The sequence below is a fragment of the Syngnathus typhle genome, linkage group LG16, assembly GCF_033458585.1.
Source record: "Syngnathus typhle isolate RoL2023-S1 ecotype Sweden linkage group LG16, RoL_Styp_1.0, whole genome shotgun sequence".
Lineage (NCBI taxonomy): Eukaryota > Metazoa > Chordata > Actinopteri > Syngnathiformes > Syngnathidae > Syngnathus > Syngnathus typhle.
This window is the reverse complement of record NC_083753.1, coordinates 7,189,952-7,209,824: the sequence shown is the minus strand read 5'-3', so window position 1 is coordinate 7,209,824 and position 19,873 is coordinate 7,189,952. Positions and strand designations below refer to the sequence as shown.

At 47.7% G+C, this 19,873-nt stretch overlaps 1 protein-coding gene across 1 annotated transcript; it reads left to right on the top strand.

Moving 5' to 3' along the window:
- The first annotated feature begins 5,356 nt into the window (after window positions 1-5,356).
- LOC133169372 (SLIT and NTRK-like protein 3) lies at window positions 5,357-18,156 on the top strand. Its single transcript, XM_061301516.1, has 6 exons — window positions 5,357-5,634; window positions 5,700-5,951; window positions 7,100-7,215; window positions 7,732-8,655; window positions 10,238-10,457; window positions 16,125-18,156. Exons 1-6 carry the CDS (start codon window positions 5,407-5,409, stop codon window positions 17,124-17,126), a joined length of 2,742 nt encoding a protein of 913 aa, XP_061157500.1. The 5' UTR covers window positions 5,357-5,406; the 3' UTR covers window positions 17,127-18,156.
- Window positions 18,157-19,873: the final 1,717 nt, after the last annotated feature.

Genomic DNA, 19,873 nt, shown 5'->3' with positions numbered 1-19,873 from the left:
AATGTCCCCAAAGTGTCAAGGATACAAGATCAGTAACCGGCTTCCTGGACTGAATAAATAAATTCAAATCGAACGCAATGTACAAAGTAGAAGGATTAAATTTTTAAATTGCAAAGGCTGCAATTTTAAAAAAAGAAAAACAGCTTACGCTTCATTTTGGTCAGGCTTTGTTTTATATGCATGCTGTGAATATATACTGAATAAGAATTAATCAGATTAATCCATCTGTTGTCGACGGAAATTGATGTTAACGCGTCTTCAGGCTCGCGTTGCGAATGTCACGTGACCAAACACAATTGAGCGGTGATGTTCAAAATGTCAGCCTGAGGCCATTTATACTTCTTTCTCCGTTTTTAATCTTAGACAATAGGCATCTTTTTCCCCCCAGGCTTCGCACCATGTCTCATAAAATTTAATGAAAGTCAATCAATTTCCCCCCCAATTCAATATAACTGAAATATTAATCTTTCACAATCTTTGTTTTAAGTTGAAAGAAAAATTGTTCCCAAGTTGCTGAAGAGGGAAACAAAAGAAGCACTCAAGAAGAGTCTGAAGGAATCATCAGAAAAGCGTCCTTGATGACAAGCCAGTACGTGAAGTAGCCCGGTCGCTCGTCACTAGCGAAAGCGGCTACGCGCGGAAAGCTAATTTGCGACGTGGTGACATCTGTTGCTCCCACTTCCTCCTCCTCTTCACGCCGTGACAGGTGTTTAGCTCCTTCTGAACTTCTGAGGCCTCCATGTGATTTCCTCTCATGAAAGTCACATCGTTTAAAAGTAAATAAATTTAAAAAAAAAAACATTCGCCTGACACGTGTGTGCTGGCGTGCGCGTCGAAAAGCCAGATGGCGAGAGTCGCCATGGCAACGCGCACGGCAAACTGCCGGTGCTTAAAGGCACGGGGGGCTGAGATGCATTAAGTAAGATGAGATGTTGAGCTTTGGTTGGTAAAGCCCATTTGGGGGTGGGGGGGTGGATGGGGGGGATATTGGAACGTACAATATACAATCTATTTCCAATAAAAGAAAAAGATTCAATATGCATAGTGATAATTTTTTTCGATTTGGTTCGATTCAATGCATTCGCATCTTTAAAATCAAAATGGATTTTCCGATTAAAATCATTTTTTGTTACACCCCTAACGTATATGTACGTAGGCTAAAAATTAGCGGTGAGCGCTAAACGATTCGGCGCAGTGACTACAATGATTCGATTCAGTCGAATCAAAGGCGATTTTCCGATTCAAATCGATTTAAATTGTACTCCTACAACTAGCTAATCCATCTCGTTCAAACTATTTGGTTTTGTCGCCGTTTCCTAATTTCTATTGCTTCATTTCTGTCGTTGAATCGTTGGGCTCGTCGATTGGCCGCCAATCAGGCTGTCCGATGCCGCAGCTCCCCCGGGCTGCGATGTGGAAAAGCGGACCTGCATCCTAAAGCTTTCTCCCTCCCTCCCTCCCTCCCTCCCTCCCTCCCTCCCTCCCTCCCTCCCTCCCTCCCTCCCTCCCTCCCTCCCTCCCTCTCTATCCTCTTCCTCATTGCAGTCTTCTCACGTCCCCCCATCCCCTCCTCCTCCCCATCATCATCATCCTCCCTGCCTCCCTCATCCGCCTCCACAGGAGAGAGAGAGCGAGAGAGTGAGAGAGGAGAGGAAAAGAAGGCATGCAGGAGAGTGCGGCTGAACGTGAGCGCTATGTCGACACTCAGCCTGTAAAAGTCTTCTCCCGGTCGTTCACTGATTCTTTGGCGGAGGACTGAGTGAGTATTTTTCACCGGCTTTTTTAAGCCCCTGTCAATGCTTTTAAGTGTGTGTGCTAAGTGAACGTGTGAGACAACGTGTGTGTGTGTGTGTGTGTGTGGGGGGGGTGGGGGTGGGTAAAGGATTTCCATCGGTCGCCGTGTGTTAAATGGTTCTAATGACTTGGCTGTTTAATTGGTCATGCCTTCACATACTGTATGTCGGCTAATTGATTTTTCTTTTAATGCTGGATGATAAGAACGATAAGACTACCATTCCTCCTCTTCTTCCCTCTCAATGCCATTGATCAGGGATGGTGCGGGTTGGGGGGAAGGGGGGGGGGATGAGGGGGGGGTGCTTGTTGATGCCTGATAGTGCAGTTGCACGTTTGGAGTATGCAGAAGCCGACCGCCAGGCTACTCTGACGGACATGAGAGGACGAGGGTGTGTGTGTGTGTGTGTGTGGGGGGGGGGTCAGTAGACACCGGAGTTATGTGACAGGAATAATATGCCGGAGGGATAAGCGAAGTGGCCGTCATTTCCAGAGCTCGCCTGCGTCAGTCCTCGTGAGAGAGGGTCATTGAAAAGCGAGACAAAACAATTCAATTGAAGCAGGACTACGCTCCTGCAAAGACAGACGGGGATTCAAAACGAAGCTCCGCAACATTACGATTGGTTCCAAAGTCTGCGGTGGGCGACTTGGCCCACGGCAGGGATTCCCAATGGAGGATACATGAGAAAAATCATTTTTGTTTTAAGCAAGAACAAATAATTGGGGAAAAAGTCATTTTGCCAAACTTTGCGTTTAGAAAGGAATATGTCCAACTTTGGGGGATATTCAATTTTGGGGGTTCTTTTGTGAGTTATTAAAAAAAATAGTGTTTTACCGTTTTAGAGTGTACACTGTCATTTAAATTAAAAAAGAAAAAAAACTTGGGTCAAGAAAAACCCAATTTGGAACAATTTGGGCCTTTCAACTTTCTGGGTTGTTTTGTACAAAATGACCATAAATCAACAACAACAAAAAAAAGACCCAACATTTGGGGTTGCACAGAAGAAAGAAAGTTGGGTCGAATTGACCCAAGTAGTGGATCGGCCTGTAGTCACATTAATTTCATTCGACAGTCCCGTACAAAATGGCAGCCCCAAGCGATGAATCAAAACAGGGCAGATTTTTCTCCTCAAGTCTTTTTCCACAAACACAATCTTAAGCGCCTTCAAACTAGTCGGGGATCAGAGAACATTGACTCGTGTGTGCAGCGCACTTAAATGTCGGCCTCACCAATTTTGGACATTCTTCTACGAAGGAAGATGGTCTTGGTTTGGATGAGGCAAAATCAGTCTTGTTTCATTTTTGTTATGTTGGCCAACTGAACAGAATACCTTGATTGCCTTGAAAGCAGAGAAGGGCTGCGCCAACTCTGTCAGGAAGTGGGTGTGTGCTTTCAAAAGATAATGCTGTATTTGTGTGTGTGTTTGTGTGCGACTTCGGCAGCCCATCCAAAAGTCTTCCTCAGTGTGTGTGTGTGTGTTTTCATGCTTTTACAGGATTTGTGTTTCGAGCTATTCTGCATTACATCCGTTTATTATGAAAGCGTTCGCTCATCCACACGTGGCTCGCTACCTGTGTCGGAAAGCTTGGCAGGCAATGGGAACGTGTTCTTTTTGTGTGTCTGTTTTGACCTCCCCCCCCCCCCCCCCACACACGCACGTAGTTGTCGGTGGTGCATGCATGCAAGCAGAGCGAGAGCGAGCGTTAGGATGTAATCAATATCAGATTTCAGCCGCTTCACTGCGAGAGCTCTCGTTCTCCCGAGTGGCTGGCCGACTTGGCTGACTTGTGACTCTTGATGCCAAGGGTGGGCAAAGCTTGGCCCTGGGGCCACATACTGCCCACCCGCTTCATCGATCGGCCCGAAAGATACGGCGGCGCCTTGAGATAAACGTGAGTCGATATACTGATGAGGAGAACACCAAATCATTGGGGAGGGCTTGCTCGCTCAATGCTAACAGTTAGCATCATAAGTGGCCGAACCCTTTCAGCGACGTTTATCTGAACACGGTGGAGCAACACATGTAGACAGACAATATCAAAAATGGAAAAAATAAAATAAGATGAAGCATTTGCAACAAAAAAAAAAAGGGGAATAAAAACTAAGCAACTTGCTCTTAGATACAAATCCTTGAAAGAAAAGGAAATGAAACTCTAATGAAAAAAACTATTCTAACCCTGCCTGCCACCAGCTTTCTCCGCCTCCTCCCAATGCAACCCTTGTTTTTCTTGTCGTAATCATCTCTGTGATTGCTCTTCCTCTCCCGGGCGCTGATATTTCCACCGCTGCCTCCTAGTCGGACGGCCCCCGCCCCACGCAAAGATTATTGCTGTATGATTACAGCCACCGCGCCATCAGGATCATTATTGTATTTCGCGTGACAGTGCTCGACGCCGTCTGCGAGCGTTGAGATGCTTTATCCAATTTAGATCTCATTAAGACTCGGGAGCAAAGATGCCCCTGCAAAGACTCGGGCGCCTCCGCAGTGTTTTTGTGACCATGACTGAGCAGCACCTTTTCCCCGTTTGCGTCTCTTGTATCGGCTGTCAGCGTCGCAAACCATTCCCAAATACTTTCCACTTTGTTTTGAATTAAAAACAGACGTTTGGGTCTCCGACGGGAACCGCCAACGTAGACGACGGGACCCCCTTGCCCTTCTCGCTTTCTGTTCCCTGATTGCCATTGGAGCTATTAAATGGAGCAGTTCATTAGACGGAAGTATTATGAATCCCCATTTGCATTTGCCCATATTCATATTGCATACATTAAAAACAACACACGCATGACATTTCGGATTCGGCGGGGCATTTGAGCACGCCGATGAATATATTCATGGATCTCTACTCGAACGAGATTTTTTTTAAATGATTCGCAGGTGAACGGGTGCACGTGGTTGCCTTTTGTTGCTTTCGTCAGTACAGCCACGTAAACAATAGACTGACGTGATGCGAAACAACAACTGCCAAAACAAAACAGGAGGCAAGGCGGGATGGGATTAGACGTAAACGTGCTCAGCCAGACTTTAACTAAACATAAACAATGAGAATCTCGCAGTGTACATTTAAAACAACCAGATTCGGTTATCTGAACATCAACGGTGCAGCAATCAGAAAGAATGATAAATATTACTTTCCAACTACGCAGCGCGAAAACTTGACTCTACCTTTCCAATTGTAGCCTGTGTGATTTAGAAATGCCATTCCACTACGTTGCAATTTAATTTCGATCAAATGTTTTGCTCTTATCTCAAGGGATTCAATTCGGAGTTGTCTTTTGGCCACGCGTGAGCACCTGGCTCTGTTTTGTTTCAAAAGTCTCGCAGATGCGCCGCCATACGTTCAATTTGCTTTGTTCTTGGTAAGGCTCTCGATCCCCGGCCCCTGCCTTCGTGCCCCGGGGCGTCTGTGATCTAACGTGCATTGTGCGCTTGGCGATGTTCGTGACGCATCATCAATCTGATTCATCCCGAGCTGCCTCACTCTGCTGTCTGCCCTCTTTTAACTGTGTTTGTGTCCTTGTCGCGTTGGATGCGACGTATGGACGCCAGCGCGGGGCCGACGCTAGGCCGCCGCCCCGGGCTGCTGAGCTGAGCTGGGAGAAGCAGCGCGCCGACGATGCAGTGGGTCACCCTGGCCGTGGCCCTGGGCTGCGCGGCGGCAGCCGGCCTGGCCCGGGCCTCGCATGGCAGCCCCACCCCTACGCCCACCTCCACGCACACCCCCCTGGTGGACAACTCCGAGGAAGAAGTGGACGAACCCTGCTTCGAACCGTGCACGTGCGAGGTCAAAGAAGGCGTGTTCCACGTGCACTGCGATGGGCGGGGCTTCACCAACGGCAGCCAGGTAGCCTCCTTTCCATCTTCTAAACCACATAATTGATGAGATGACTCATCAAACACCTCATTCAGGTGTCCCAATCGTGGGTCCGCCCTTTCAAACTCAACCTCCAGAGGAACTCGCTAAGGCGTCTCTATAGCAACGGCTTTCAGCACCTAGGCAACGCCGTGTCGATAAACCTGGGCAACAACGCTCTGCAGGACATCCGGGTGGGCGCCTTCCACGGCTTGGCCAAGCTCCGACGGCTCTACCTTCACGAGAATAAGCTGGAGGTCTTCAGGAATGACACTTTTGCCGGCTTGGAGGCTCTGGAGTACCTCCAGGTAGGTTGCTGAAATAGACGCCGCCTAGCAGGTGGCCAAAGTGTGAGAATCTCCCCCCGGAGGTTTTCACATTACCGCCCACCAGTGGCAGGCCGTCTCATCCCACCTTCGTAAGAATAGAAACCATCAGTGCTATCCCAAAATGGAATTTCATAACAACCAACCGTGACACATACCTGAAGCCGCTCACTGTTTATCAAATAATAGAAACCCATATCACCTTCACCAGTGATATAGATTATTAAAGAACCCAAGTGAATTTATTGAGCTGAAACCGTGCTGGCAAGTCTGGATATTGTCAGGATAAAGAATAATAAACAAGCTCGGGGACTGAGCTTTGGTTGTTTTGTCTGGTCGGTAACAAGTTGTGTCTAAAATAAATCTAAAACCACCACCCACTCTCTTTTTGCTCATCTTATAGAGCTAGACAATGAATCCCTAACATTACGTCTTGAATATGTATGGCATAGTGTCATCTCCAAGGCATCAATCTCATCTTTGTTCCTCCCAAGCCTGCAGACATCAGAGTTCCCCCGTCTGCGCATATGCAGGTCACTAATTTAACAGCTACAGATGTTTACCTATCATGAGATGAAAGAAAAAAAAAATCCTTTCCATGTGCCTCCGGGCTTCTTTGACGCTTGAGTAAACCATAAAAAGCTTCAGATCACCCATCGGAATCTTCTACGCGATTGATCTCCATCTAACCCGGAGCTTGAAGCGGTGCAAGTGGTCAACTTGCATAGTTGAAGTGTCAAATCGGTTTTGCTAACTGAGCAGAGGACGGAAAAACGCTAACGTAATCAGTGCCCTGTGAGGGGGGTGGGGGAATTTGAAATCTGATTGCTTTAACAAACTGTCCCAATGCTAATACTGAAATTCCAGCGGCCAGCACTCCTGATTCTGAAGGCTCTGAGCAGATTAGATCGGCATGGCAACGCAGTGAGGCTGAAATCAAAGAGGACAGAAATAATCCCGACAACCACAAACACGTACCGTAAGCGGCGAAGCCGAGGAATATCGGTTCAATTTCATGGAACAAATATTCGAAGGAGGTTGTAAATGTTACTCAGTGCTTCTGACAGTGTTCAGAGAAGCAGAGAAGTCTTGCCAGCTCTCACCGCTCGCCCCTGCTGTCCACCCCGCAGGCCGACTACAACGTGATTAAACGCATCGACAGCGGCGCTCTGAGGTTCCTCTACAAGCTGCGGGTTCTTATCCTCAACGACAACCTGATCCCCATCTTGCCCGCGCATCTCTTCAGGTGACTGATCTGATTTCACGTACGACAAGGCGCGTACCGACATCTGGCCCAGTTTTTATTTCTCTTCCTATCAAAGTCAGCAAAGGCTCAACTGTCGGTCGCCAAAAGATTATCCTGAACGAATGTAGAAGGTGTTAAGTAGAGATTTACTTTTTAAAGATGATCCTGAGCGATTATCCTGTGGTGTAGGCGTTAAGAGCGTCTCTTGAACGGTGCGAGATTTTAAAAGGGTCCAATGGATCGTCACTGGAACAGGACCCTCAAGGGTATACTTATTGTACCCCTTAAACAAAAATGGACCCCTACAGTTCCCTTTTGTTCTGACACACCACAGGATAATCACTCCAGATCATCTTTTACAGGCATCTGACAACTGGGCTCTAGTCGATTTTGCTCGTTGGCAGCGTGTCCCCCGTTTTATTGCCGACTAAAAGATGCATTCATCATCAGACTTGTCCGCAATGGCAGTTTCCGTTCATTAACTTCCCCCATCATCCCCTCCTTCTTCTGCTCCAGATCTGTGTCGCTGACTCATCTGGACCTGAGGGGAAACCGTCTGAAGAGTCTGGCATACGCCGGGACCTTGGAATACGTGGGTCGCTCCCTGATGGAGATTCAGCTGGAGGAGAACCCCTGGAACTGCGGCTGCGAGGCAGTGCAGTTGCAGCAGTGGCTGGGTCAGATCCCCTACACGGCCGTGGTGGGGGATGTTACCTGCGAGTATCCCTTCCATCTTCACGGCAAGGACTTGAGGGAGATCCCTCGCAAGGAGCTTTGCGCTGAGCTCCCGGATAAGGACTTGCAAGCGGAAGGCAGGCGAGCCACCGGGGCCACGCAGCCTCAACACTTGCCCCCTAATTCCAAACCCAACTCCCACCCGGGGCGGGTTAGACCCACCAAACCGTCCTCCATGGTGCACGGCTCCCGTCAGAACACTCATACCACCTCCACGTCTTCGTCCTCTTCCTCCGCCGAGCGCAGGGACCGGGATAAGCCCCCACGGCCTACCAAGAGGCCTCGGCCTTCCAGGACATCGCCCACGTCACGGAGCCCCAACCAGAACCCCCCTATAGCGGGCTACCAGACCCGGCCGCCCATTCCCATCATCTGCCCGATGGGCTGCACGTGCAACCTGCACATCACCAACCTTGGCCTGACCGTCAACTGCAAGGAGAATGGCTTCGTCAACGTGTCGCAGCTGACGCCGCGACCGCTCAACGGACGCAAGCTTTTCCTGAGCGGGAACTTGATCCAGAGGATCTACCGCACCGACTTCTGGAACTTTTCCAGTTTGGAACTACTGCACTTGGGGAGCAACCGCATTTCCTACCTACAAGAAGGCGCTTTCTCCAGCCTGACCAGCCTGAGGAGCCTGTACCTGAACGGAAACAACCTAGAGCGGCTCAGCCCCGAAATGTTCCTGGGGCTGCAAAATCTCGGGTAGGACGTCGTGACTACGTATTTCAAAGTTTGTTTATAAATACGGGGAAATTAATTTCACCGTGCCGAGAGGTTGTGCGGCGATTAGCATTTGACTGAAGCTTGATTGAAAGGGAAGGAGGCCATTCTCTCTTGCAGGCTATCAATAGTCAGTCACACAGCCTAGTGGCAGGCTTCAGGCTATGAGGAGGTGTGAGGTAGCTGTGAGTGACAACTCAGAAATGAACCAATGTTTACTTTGTATGTGCATGCAAATGCCTTGATAAGGTGTCAGGATGTGCTCCTGAGGAAAACGGGATTTTTGTTGTTGTTGTTTTTTTTGCTCGATTGTCATTCAAATAGGATCTGGTGATGTCGCGGCGCCAGCTATTTTTTTAAGTCTCAACTAATCCGATCAAGTATGCGATGGATGGTGTCAAACTGGCCCGGACACGTGTAAAAGGTCGTTTGTCTTTTTGTGCCATCCGATTGGCCGTCTAAGGTGTAACCTGCCACTGCAAAGTCAGCCGTGAGAAGCTCCAGCTTAGCAACCTTCGCGATGAGGGCATATAGAAAATGGATTGACGAATGTTCCCGATGACGCTTCTGGCAAACATCTACAGTCACTAATTAGATTGATGCTGTTATCCGTCTTTAATATTTAAAGAAGAGGAAAGACTGGACCTGCAAAAAAACCCAAAACACTAGTACTAGGCTCAGGGGTGAGCAAGTGCTAATTAATTTTAAAGCAGGCCTCATTTCAGCAGCAGAATTCTATTAACCGGCTGGCGAGCAAAGGAAAAGGATTTAGCCGGGACTTGTGTTAAGTTCACTCTTAGTACTATTATCGATTTGGAAAGGTCTTAAAGATTGATAGTGTCCCGTGCGGGGATGTGCAACATATCAGCAGCGGCCCACATGCGGTCCGCTTCGTTTCGTCTGGCCGGCCGGGCGTTCACATTATCAGGAGTCTTTCGAAATATTTGTTGCGTTCGTTTCGTCGTCAACTTATTAAAAGTATCTGACTTAAATAAGCAAAAGTCCAAACGAAGAAAAAAAACTAACTCTGATGAGCAAACTATTTCAACTTTATGTACGAATGACCTCACCCATCTGTCCTTTTGAAAAATTAAATGTGGCCCGTTTGCCCCCCCTTGAACTTGCAACCAGCTGTCACATCCCTAAATCACACACGCTCATGCAAGCACACAAACACACACAAAGTGTGTATTAAAACCAATTCCTGTATAGCTAATTTCCATAAATATCCATTTATGTAATTATAATGCTGAGAGGCGAAGAAGAGCAATTTACCCACCGCTGCTCTTACTAAACGACCCACTTGCAAACTTCATCAATTCGTCCTTTTTTTTTTTCTAAAAAACAAATCATGTAATGAGTTTAATCAGGAATCATTTTGACGCACACATTTCACGCACACAAAAAACCAACACACAGAATTATACACACCCACGCGGAATTACAAACATTACGCAGGGAAATACAAATTCCTCCTACACACGCAAACAATATCAACACGCTTATTCCAATGAATCCATTTGACAAAACGCTCCTTTAAGCCTCTTCTACACTTCTCCTTCAGGTACCTTTACTTTGAGTACAACGAGATCCGAGAGATAGACCGAGGAACCTTGGACCCCATGCCCTCCCTGCAGCTTTTGTTCCTCAATGCCAACCTTCTAAAGAGTCTCCCTCTGGGCGTGTTTTCCGGAGTCAACCTGGCCCGCCTCAACCTGAGGAACAACCACTTGCTGCAACTCCCCATGGAAGGTGTACTGGAGCATCTCACCGGCTTGGTGAAGGTTGGTTCAAATGTTTTTGCTGGTTAAATAAATAAATTATATAGATATATAAATCTGAAATCTGGCAAGAGGCCTTCATCAAACCGTTATCTTGAATGACAGCAAGGAAAGAACTGCGTCGGCTCACCGCCGCTTGTTTACGACACGCGTGCGCTCGCACAAAGGCGCTTAACTATATTTACTTTACACGTCAGGCGAGCAGATTAAAAGAAACTAACACGCCCGTTGCCAAGACGTGTCGTATTTTCACAGCTTGACGAAATGTACAAAAACAAGGCCCGCTCTCCGACTCTTCGCTAGCCTATTTTTGCCTGGTTTGACAATCCCGCCCCTTGCAGGCTCTGATGTACTGCCACCGATTACGCTTATGATTATTTGAAACCAAAAGAATGAGTCATAACAAGACACTCGGTTATTTCATTCTAGAAAGCGAGAAGGTTTTTCCTCGGCATGTGTAGGGTGGACATTAAAAATGGATGAATGTGTACAAACGTGACCCCGGAGGCCAGAGCATGAGTTTCATATCTTCGACCCTAAGGCAGTGATGTGGAAGGCGTCGGAATTAGAGGGCAGCCATTAAGTCTGCAGGACGGCTCCATTCTGCTGCGGGTTGCATTAAAGCTGCCGAGGGAGCCGAGCTGTCAGGGGAGGGAACAGAGGGGATGCGCTAGCGGAGCACGGCAGGCCCGCCAAGAGACCGAGATGCACAAGTACCAAAAGAACCCAGGAGACCGGGATTACCGCACTGGAGGATCAGGACGACCCGGGAATGCTCGGCAGAACACTTGCAGCGTGGCTTTGTTGTGCTCTCCGGAGGTTTGAAACACGAGAGCGTTGGGAGAAAGGCTGGCCGATGTTACCGGGGCTCCCGGGTTTGGATTTTGGCTACAAATTAAAAAGCAGGTCGAGCGCAGTCTTGGTGCAGGTCCACAGTGTTATGTGCCTCCGTGTTTGTTCCGCCCTGTCTGCTTTGGATTTTTGAGACAATGATTAGCGTTCCCACGGCGCCACTTTGTTCTTGAACCCAATCTGATGCGCGGTCATGTCACAATGTAGCGGTTTTTCCATTTGTCCCATCAAGGGTCTCTAGAGGAAAAGTTTTTTTTTTGTGGCTGAGCATGTCGCACAACACCACCAGTGCATGATCATGTCCCAGGGAGCTTATTTATTTCCCCGCATGGAGCTGGGTAGTTTCCGTGTCGCCGCATTCCTCCGTAATAATCCTTTCTGTTTTGATTTTCAGCCCCGCTTTCTCTTGACATCAATCTACTGTTAACATTGTTGAATTTAAAAACAAGAGGCACAGTGTTTCTTCGCTCATGTGCGCCGTGTGTTGTTGTGGCACGCGGGACAGCGGCGTCGGCGGCGCCTCAGGTATTACTATCACCGGGGAAGATTGCGAGCGGCTAGATTTGCATAAGTGCTCTTAATAAATCAGGAGAAAGACAAAACCTCTCGTCAGACTAAAGAGCTTTTGCTTGTCTGACCTTGCAATCACGTGGCAAAACACAATGAAGCGATAAGGACGGCTGCTGGAATGCGAGATATTTTGTCCTCGAGTACATCGCGCTAGGCGAGCTTTTCTTTGCGCTGCGGTGGGTGTGGATTAGCCTTGATGGAGGGGGGCTTTGCTTCCGCTGAGAATGGCAGCCAGCCGTGGGCGGGGCTTCGTTGCCTTAAAGTTTGCTCAGGGAGAGGGCGACAAAAGTCCTAGTGTTTTTTTGATGAGCGTGAATCATTCACACCATCAGGGAACCGCTGTCAGTGTTCATAAAGCCTTCCGAGAGCCCCGCTAACTTTGTAATTCCACCGCAGAACAAATGGCTTCTTAGTATCAGCATCTGTTGGTTGCTTTTGGGGAGGGGGGTGGGGTTGTTTGCAAGCTCTTTTAAGGGGTAATAACGGAAATCAAATCGCTGTTTGGCTCGTATGGAACGAGGCGACGTATGGCTCTCTACAACCTACGACAAATTTTTATGCTGTCCCATCTGCCTTGCTAACAGTCAACTGTCAATTTAATACGATCTGACAATCGGATGCAAGAAATCGGAAGGAAAAAAAAAAAAAAAAACGGCAAAATTAATTTGTATCGTCCAGCCGGCTAATCGGTTAGGCTCCACTTCTATTAATGCCATGTTGGTAGCTCTTGTAATGAATACAAAGCAAACGCGGCCGTCGAACTGCCTCACCGTCGGTGGTTCATGTTCTGTGCTCTGCGTGCATTCAAAATCAGCCCCATTGTCACAATCATAAGCGTGCCGAGCTTAAGAGTCTTTGCGAGCGTCAAGAACAGGATTAGACCCTAACACCCACTCATGGACGCCATGCAAAAACACCTCCCTGCGAGCACTCTCGAAAAGATATAAAAAAATACTCAAAAGTCACCATAACGAGTTATTTGTTTCAAGAAAAAGTGATTCAGCGTTTCAGTCCTGGCCAAAAATGATTACGGTTGGGGCAATGAGTACTCGGGGAAAGCTCTCTCTGGTAATGACCAAGTCCAAAACAGACATACCCTCTACACGAGTGATATTCCTGCACCAAAGTATACGCCGAGGCCTCCATGAGAAGTCACCAGATTTAACACGTACGTACGGTATAATCGCTTCATGAATATTCACTAAGAAGCAGAGGCGGTAACGCGTGTCATTTTCTCACGCTGATATGTGGGTCACAATCCACCAGAGAATTTGCGGGGAGGCAAACAAACACGGGAAGAAAAGCTCCGAAAAACCAGAGCGGAGCAGTCTGTCACCTATGTAACCTGATTTTTTTTTCACACTAATACATTTTCCACTCGTTTTAATAGGTTTCGGGTCAGATGAACCCGGCCCATAACACAAACGGCTATTATACGGTCATGCTACGTCATTTCAATCAGGCAAACTCATGCCAAAACTCTCCTATTACTTTTCGGATTTCTGGCATGCTTCTGGCGTATTCTTATATCAAAGCTAACCAGCTGCCAACGCTTTGTGAAGACGGTGACCATGATTGTGATCTTTTGTGACTGTCATGTTTGACACTCTCTTTATTAGCTTCTTGCGCTAGCCGTCAACTGTCTAGCCGTCAACATTTTCTTCCTGAACAAAATGACTTCTTCGGATTCCCTTTGACCATCTCTTGATGTTTGATAAGACTGAGTAAAGATCTAAACTGCTACATTAGCATCTTGTGGTCAGTCGCCGGGTTTAGATTTAGCATTTAGAAGATGTGGACCGTTAAGTCGCACGCTAGCTGCAGGCTAGCTATTTTTTTTAACCAAAACGTGCCGTGACAATAAATTCCAGTATCACAGAGGTTAGAAATGGTTGGAATTCCACTTAAACAGCAAAAACACTTTCAATTTTACGACTCCATCAGCCCCCGAGAGAGAACGCGGGTGGCCCGCAATGATCAAAACCAAGCCAGGCGCCACCGTGGCGTTACTTAATCATCTTAATATTGATTCGGGGCGCGATCATTGTCTCCAAGTCTATTAACAGATTAGCTGTCTGTCAATAAAAAAAAAAAAGCTCTTTATTTTCCCGTCGCTGCTGCACGTTCTTTTATCTGGTTGACAAAAATACGCCCGTGGATATAATTATAACCACAGTGGCAAGGATTTCATGGCACGCTGTGTGGAGTATATTAATGTTTTTCATGTGATGGGGATGACTGGCACTGCATTATTTAGCAGGGGAGACAAAAGCAGCAGCATTTGCTGTCATAAGATGACACACATAGACGTCATAAAACTCTTTTTTTTTTTTTTTTTTTTATGGTGAATCCTCCGAATATTGTAATCATCCAAACTGACACCGCTTCAGACAAACTGGCCAACTCCCTATTGAGTTTGAAACTTGCTTAAAAGTTTTTCGTACGTGCGGTATTAATAAACATGTCCGCCCAATTTCACGTTGATCGGTGAAACTGGTGACAGCGGCTAAATTATTCCAACTTCACAGACGGAATGCAAAATGGACGATTCAAACCAAAGTGGCTGACGTTCTGTTCAATTTAGGAAATGGGTCTGAGATTTTTTTTTTTTTGTGCCTCATGGTTTGATTGACGTGTACCCAATTATGTGACAAGTGGTGAAATTGGTGCCAGGGATTTTTTATTTTATTTTTTTACTTTCTAGAAGATACAACCGAGTGTAAAATGGCCGCTTCAAACAAAGATTTTTTAGAGCTGAAAATTTAATCAAAGTCACGTCGACATTGCAATTTACTACATCATTTTCTGTAATGGTGAAAATGAGTGGACATAAATATATACTTTGCAAACAACCACTAACGTCACATTCACATCTATGAATTTAAAACCTGCGGTAACTAACCATGTGTTTCCTGTCAGCCTCCGAAAATGTGGCATTTATTTAAAAAAAAAAACTAAACGCTTTGTTGTGTTGCCAAAGCGGTCATTAATTCACACAAAACATATTCGTCATATTAATAATTTCAGTTTAGCTGTCCTCATGAGCCACACACACAAAAAAAAAAGTCCAAATCGACCACGTTTTGTTTTCCACGTGGCGCTTTGTTGTTGGTATTAATTTCCTAAAAAGCCTGGCGATAATTACACGCCAGTATCCCCGCCGGCTCGTAACTTGCCTGCAACCGGCGGCTGTCAACGTTCTAACTGAAGCCGTGTAATTTACACTCGCCGCCTTGTCAAAGCTCCCGTTTGATTGACAGCTCGACAGTAAGTAGCCCACACAGTGCCCAGGCGTAAGGATTGTAAACAACGTATGGACAGATGTTCGAAAAAGGAAACGGAAAAGAATGCCCTGGGGAGGATGGTGGCATTTACTCATTAGATTTCAATAAAGCCATAATCATAGAAATATTGAAATCATGATTAATAAACATAATTATTCATTGATTTGAAAACTTAGTATTGGTTCAACTCCAAAAACTCAAGTCCTCAAAACTGCTGCCATTTATAAAAAAGAAAGTCAGAATAAAACAAGTCAAACAAGTCAATGCTGGAAGTTTGAGGAAACTTGCAGCACAAAAAAAAAAAAAAAAAGCGGGTTTGACATTTTGCTGAATGTCATAAATCTCCAGTTTTAAGTGGCCTTAATTAAGATGGAAGCAAAAGTGCCAGCGCCTGCCCTCCAGTTAGCCATCGCGCCAATGACGACGTGACGCTCAACTTCAGAAATGGCACCGTGATAAAATTGAGAAATTCTCCCATTTTAACTTTTGTGTCACCTTATAATGTGGTCACAGGATAAATTGAGATTTTTAAAAAATATATATTATACCGACGCACGATGGATACTTTACAACAGCAAAATACGTTTACGTACCTACACTTCACGTCTAAATTTAAACTCACCGAAGGGTTCATTGTAAAAACGAAAGATTCTTCTTGCGGTACCCTTGTGAAGGCGCCGCTTTAAAGGCAACACTTGAGAGGCGTACAGGTTGTCTGCTCACTTCCTAACATCTTTTATTGATGGCAAATCACGCTTTTTATAGCAACGCCATAAATGCCGGGCGCTCCGCAGTTTCCATGACCCCGGAGTGAAATCATTTACATTACATAAGTGCTCGTCAAACAATACAAAACAAACAAAATATGTTTTGACTATCGCATTTGGCATCTTTTAAAATAATATTTATTCCAGGCAAAGCAGCTTGACAGTTATTCCGCCCAATTTGTGTCATCATTCTGTAGGTGGACCTGCAGCAGAATCCGTGGGAGTGCAACTGCGAAGCGGCGCCCCTCAAGCGCTGGCTGGATGGCCTCAGCGCGGTGGTGGTGGTGGGCGAGGTGGTGTGCCACTCCCCAGAAAAAAACAAAGGTGTGGACCTGCGCTCCCTCTCCATGGAGCTTCTGTGCCCGGAGCTGGAGGCCCAGGAGGACCAGGAGCAGCCAAAGGTCACCTCCACCGCGCCCGAAGGCGGCGCGGCGCACGGCCATCCCGACCCGGAGCCTGGTCCCTTGATCCCGCCTGGGAGGGACTCCATCCCGCTCTCGGTTCTGGTTCTAAGCCTTCTGGTTCTGTTTGTGTCTGCGTTCTTCGCGGGGGCGGCGCTCATCGCGTACACCCTGAGGCGGCGGGACAAGCTGCCATTCCGTCGCCAGGGCGAGGTGGACCTGGCCGGCATCCAGATGGAATGCGGGATCTTCGCCGAGGGGACGCATCACCACCATCATCATCACCACCACGGACTGGCCGAGACGCCACCTCAACACAACCACGTCTACGACACCATCTCGGTCGCCAAAAGCCCCGGCACCGAGGAGGCCAAAGTGCCCGGCGAGTACCGCTTCACGGCTGAGAAAGACCGCGAATGGACCCTCCAGGTGACCTCGTCCCCCATCAGCACCGTTGCCGGGGCAGTGGCACCGCTCGCACCGGGCCTCCACGAGAACGGCATCCTGTGCCCCACAGTCATCGACAGCCAGGGTCCAACGCCTAAGGTAGAACTGGTGGACTGCCTCTTCAGACTCCCCGCCCCGGAGTTCCGGGATCTGCCGGACAGGTACGCCAGGCCGCCGCCCTGCTACCCTCACCCGCAGGACGCCCAGCCGCAGGACGCCGCCTCCTCTGCCGGGCCTCAGACGCGGGTAGTCACCACGACCTCCACCGAGCAAGGCGGCGGCGAGCAGGGCACTCGGCTGATGACCACGCCGGACTACATGGAGGTATTGGACCGCTCGTACCAGTTTTAGCCCCTCTCAGGCGGTCCTGTACAGAGTCTGGCGAGGCACCCTTAGGGGGGGACTGCACTATAAACTATTCCTGGATGAAAAGCTGGGTCACTTTTTTTGCCCCGCATTCTACTTGCATCGGTGAGGATTACCGGTTTCCCGGATCTCCGCCTGGAGGGATGACTCGAGCTACGCTTTGGTTGCGGGGGCGTTTTCACGCCGGCGGCAGCGGTCCGCAACATCAAAAGCTGGAGGATCGGGTTGGGGGGAAAAAAACAGCTAAAAGTGCCTTAGCGACGAGCAGCCAGCAAGTGCGGTCGAGGCTTATTTTTCTAATGAATACAGATCTATTTATCTAAACTACTACATGAAGGATAAGATGACCAATTTGAGTGAAGGAGCAGGAGATCCCAAAATATATGATTGGAATTGTTTCGATTCTTTCATGTCATCCCCATTAACGCCATTAGCATAACAACTGCTAGCATATTAGCATTTGTTTTGTTCTCATTAAAAACTGTTTCAGCACTTTGTCCAATCAGGTCGCCATCTTATATGATATCTTATTAACTTTCATTTCTATCAAAGCGCGAGTCATTCCCTCGATTTCTGAGCAAACTCCAGCCTTTCAGTCAGCTCTTTAGCATTGACCCGCCAATTCTACCAACATGGCATTTTCAGTTGATTTTGAATAGCGGCCGAGAGCGGACGAACACTGCGGCGGTGGATTCATTTGGACAAGCTTCGAGGAACCCCGGCTCCACCTTTTAATTGAACTTTTCTTTTCTCCTCAAACTATGGACCAAATGCGGGACTTTTTTTGACAACAAAAAGACAAAAAAAAAAAAAGACAAAACTTATCAACTATCAACAATTATCTTTTACCAAGGTACCTTTTTACGTGCTCATCTCCTACAAATATTAGAGGCAGTTGTGAATATATTTATTCTTTGTTTTTTGGGGTTGTTGTAAGGGATGGCGTTACTATCTTGACTGTATAGTATGATTCTGCATCTGCTTCAGACGCCTTCTTCTTCTTCTTCTTCTTCTTCCCGCCGACCCGACAAGTACAATAAAGGGTGCTACGTGAAGGCCCGTTGTGTGACCGCTTTAAACATCAAGCGACTGGTTCTCACATGACAACATCCATCGCAGATGCCTTCACGGTCTCAATGGGCTGATTTTACAAATTGTTTGCGAGGCTCCATCTTGGATACTGTTAGATCCGCGTGTGGGCATGTTTGTGTGCGCTCAGCAGGTCTTTGTCATCGCATATGTGTGTGTGTTTTTTTAACGCGTGGCGGCCAAGCGAGCGAGCGCGTTTGCGGCCCCACCGCCTCGGGCTTAATCCTCTAAAGCTGTGTAGTTGACGCGGGCCACATTGGCATCCATTGTCCGGAAAGACAAAAGCGTCCGCTTACACCTCAACAACGGTTAAAGCGACAAACGGCCTGCCTGGCTTTTTCCTGATTGTGTCTACACTGGACCCTGCAGTTCGATACGTCCGTCGCGATCTACGTAATTTATCCCACTCCTAAAAAAACGATTAACTCTCATTCGCTCGTTCTTTTTGCCGCCGTTGTGGATGTGCTCGAAGCGGCGGCGGCGCGTCGCCGCAGAGGCTTTTGACAAACGGCGGCTGAGCGCGGCGAGGTCATCCCTCACGCAAACATTTACATTCTTGTATCGGCGGCGCCACACGGCCGCGCGGCGCCGGTAAACAAGCACAATAGTGTAATGGCCTCTGCATTGCAGTAACGGGAGCCATCGCTCTGCGTGCCCAGAGAGAGAGGGAGGGAGGGAGGAAAGAAGGAAGAGGACGATAAGAAAGAAGGTAGGCTAGAGAGGATACGAGGAGATTTGAACGGAGGGGAGATGAAAAGGGAGGAGAGAGATCAGCGAGCTGGCGTTTGCTGGCTTAAGGCTGCCCGAGGACTCGTTAATTTGGGCCGGGATGAAGAGGAGGAAGACGAGCTTCCGTGGGTGATCTTTTAAAAAAATGTTGGGTTAGAAGAAACCCAAATTGGGTGAGAGCAGCGCCGAGTCCGAAAGTACCAAGCCAATGCTGGGTGGAGGATTCGACCCAGGTTGAGAGTTTGATCTAACACGGGGTGGAAACGAAACTGAAAGACTGAGAAACAAATGTTTAAAATTTCTACGAACATGATGAAATGGAATCAGAGCTTTAAAAACAGCCACTTGTATACACGACACTACGCTGCTTTGCGAACACAAGATGGCAGCTGTGCAAAGGTGTTTATTCTGGTAAGCTGATGCACGTCTGTCAGCGTGTCGCTCGTAAGCCGGCGGCCCGACACTAAGACGGCAGGGGCCGGGCCCGGCCTGACGTTTCCAACGAGGGAACGGACGGCGCCGCTTTCAAAGTTTCATTTCCTTGCCGTTAGGGATTTGACACCACGCGCGTCCCTCCGACGCGTTCTGCCGATTAGCGCGGGTTGTCGGGCTGAAATTGGGAGGAAAAGCGTAAAGCAGATGAGCTGCTGATCAAGCACCTGAAGCGACGACGGACTCTCAAATAGGATTTTTCTCCTTTTCCAATTTCATCCTCTGAGGACACTCAGCACATTTGCAAAATGGTTTTGAGATCAAACGGACAAAAATCCAAATGAGATGTTGGCCCCCGATGCAGAAACAAGTCGTAAAGCACAATATAACATTTATTCCTCGTGTGTTGATGTGTCGGAAAGATTATCCAGGGTGATTATCTTGTGGTGTGTTACGAATAGTTAAATAATGATTGTCCCGAT

Coding starts and splice junctions, on each gene's coding strand:
- LOC133169372 (XM_061301516.1), top strand. CDS start 5,407: ATGCAGTGGGTCACCCTGGCCGTGGCCCTGGGCTGCGCGGCGGCAGCC. Junction 5,952..7,099: donor AGGCTCTGGAGTACCTCCAG/GTAGGTTGCTGA, acceptor TCCACCCCGCAG/GCCGACTACAACGTGATTAA. Junction 8,656..10,237: donor CTGGGGCTGCAAAATCTCGG/GTAGGACGTCGT, acceptor CTTCTCCTTCAG/GTACCTTTACTTTGAGTACA.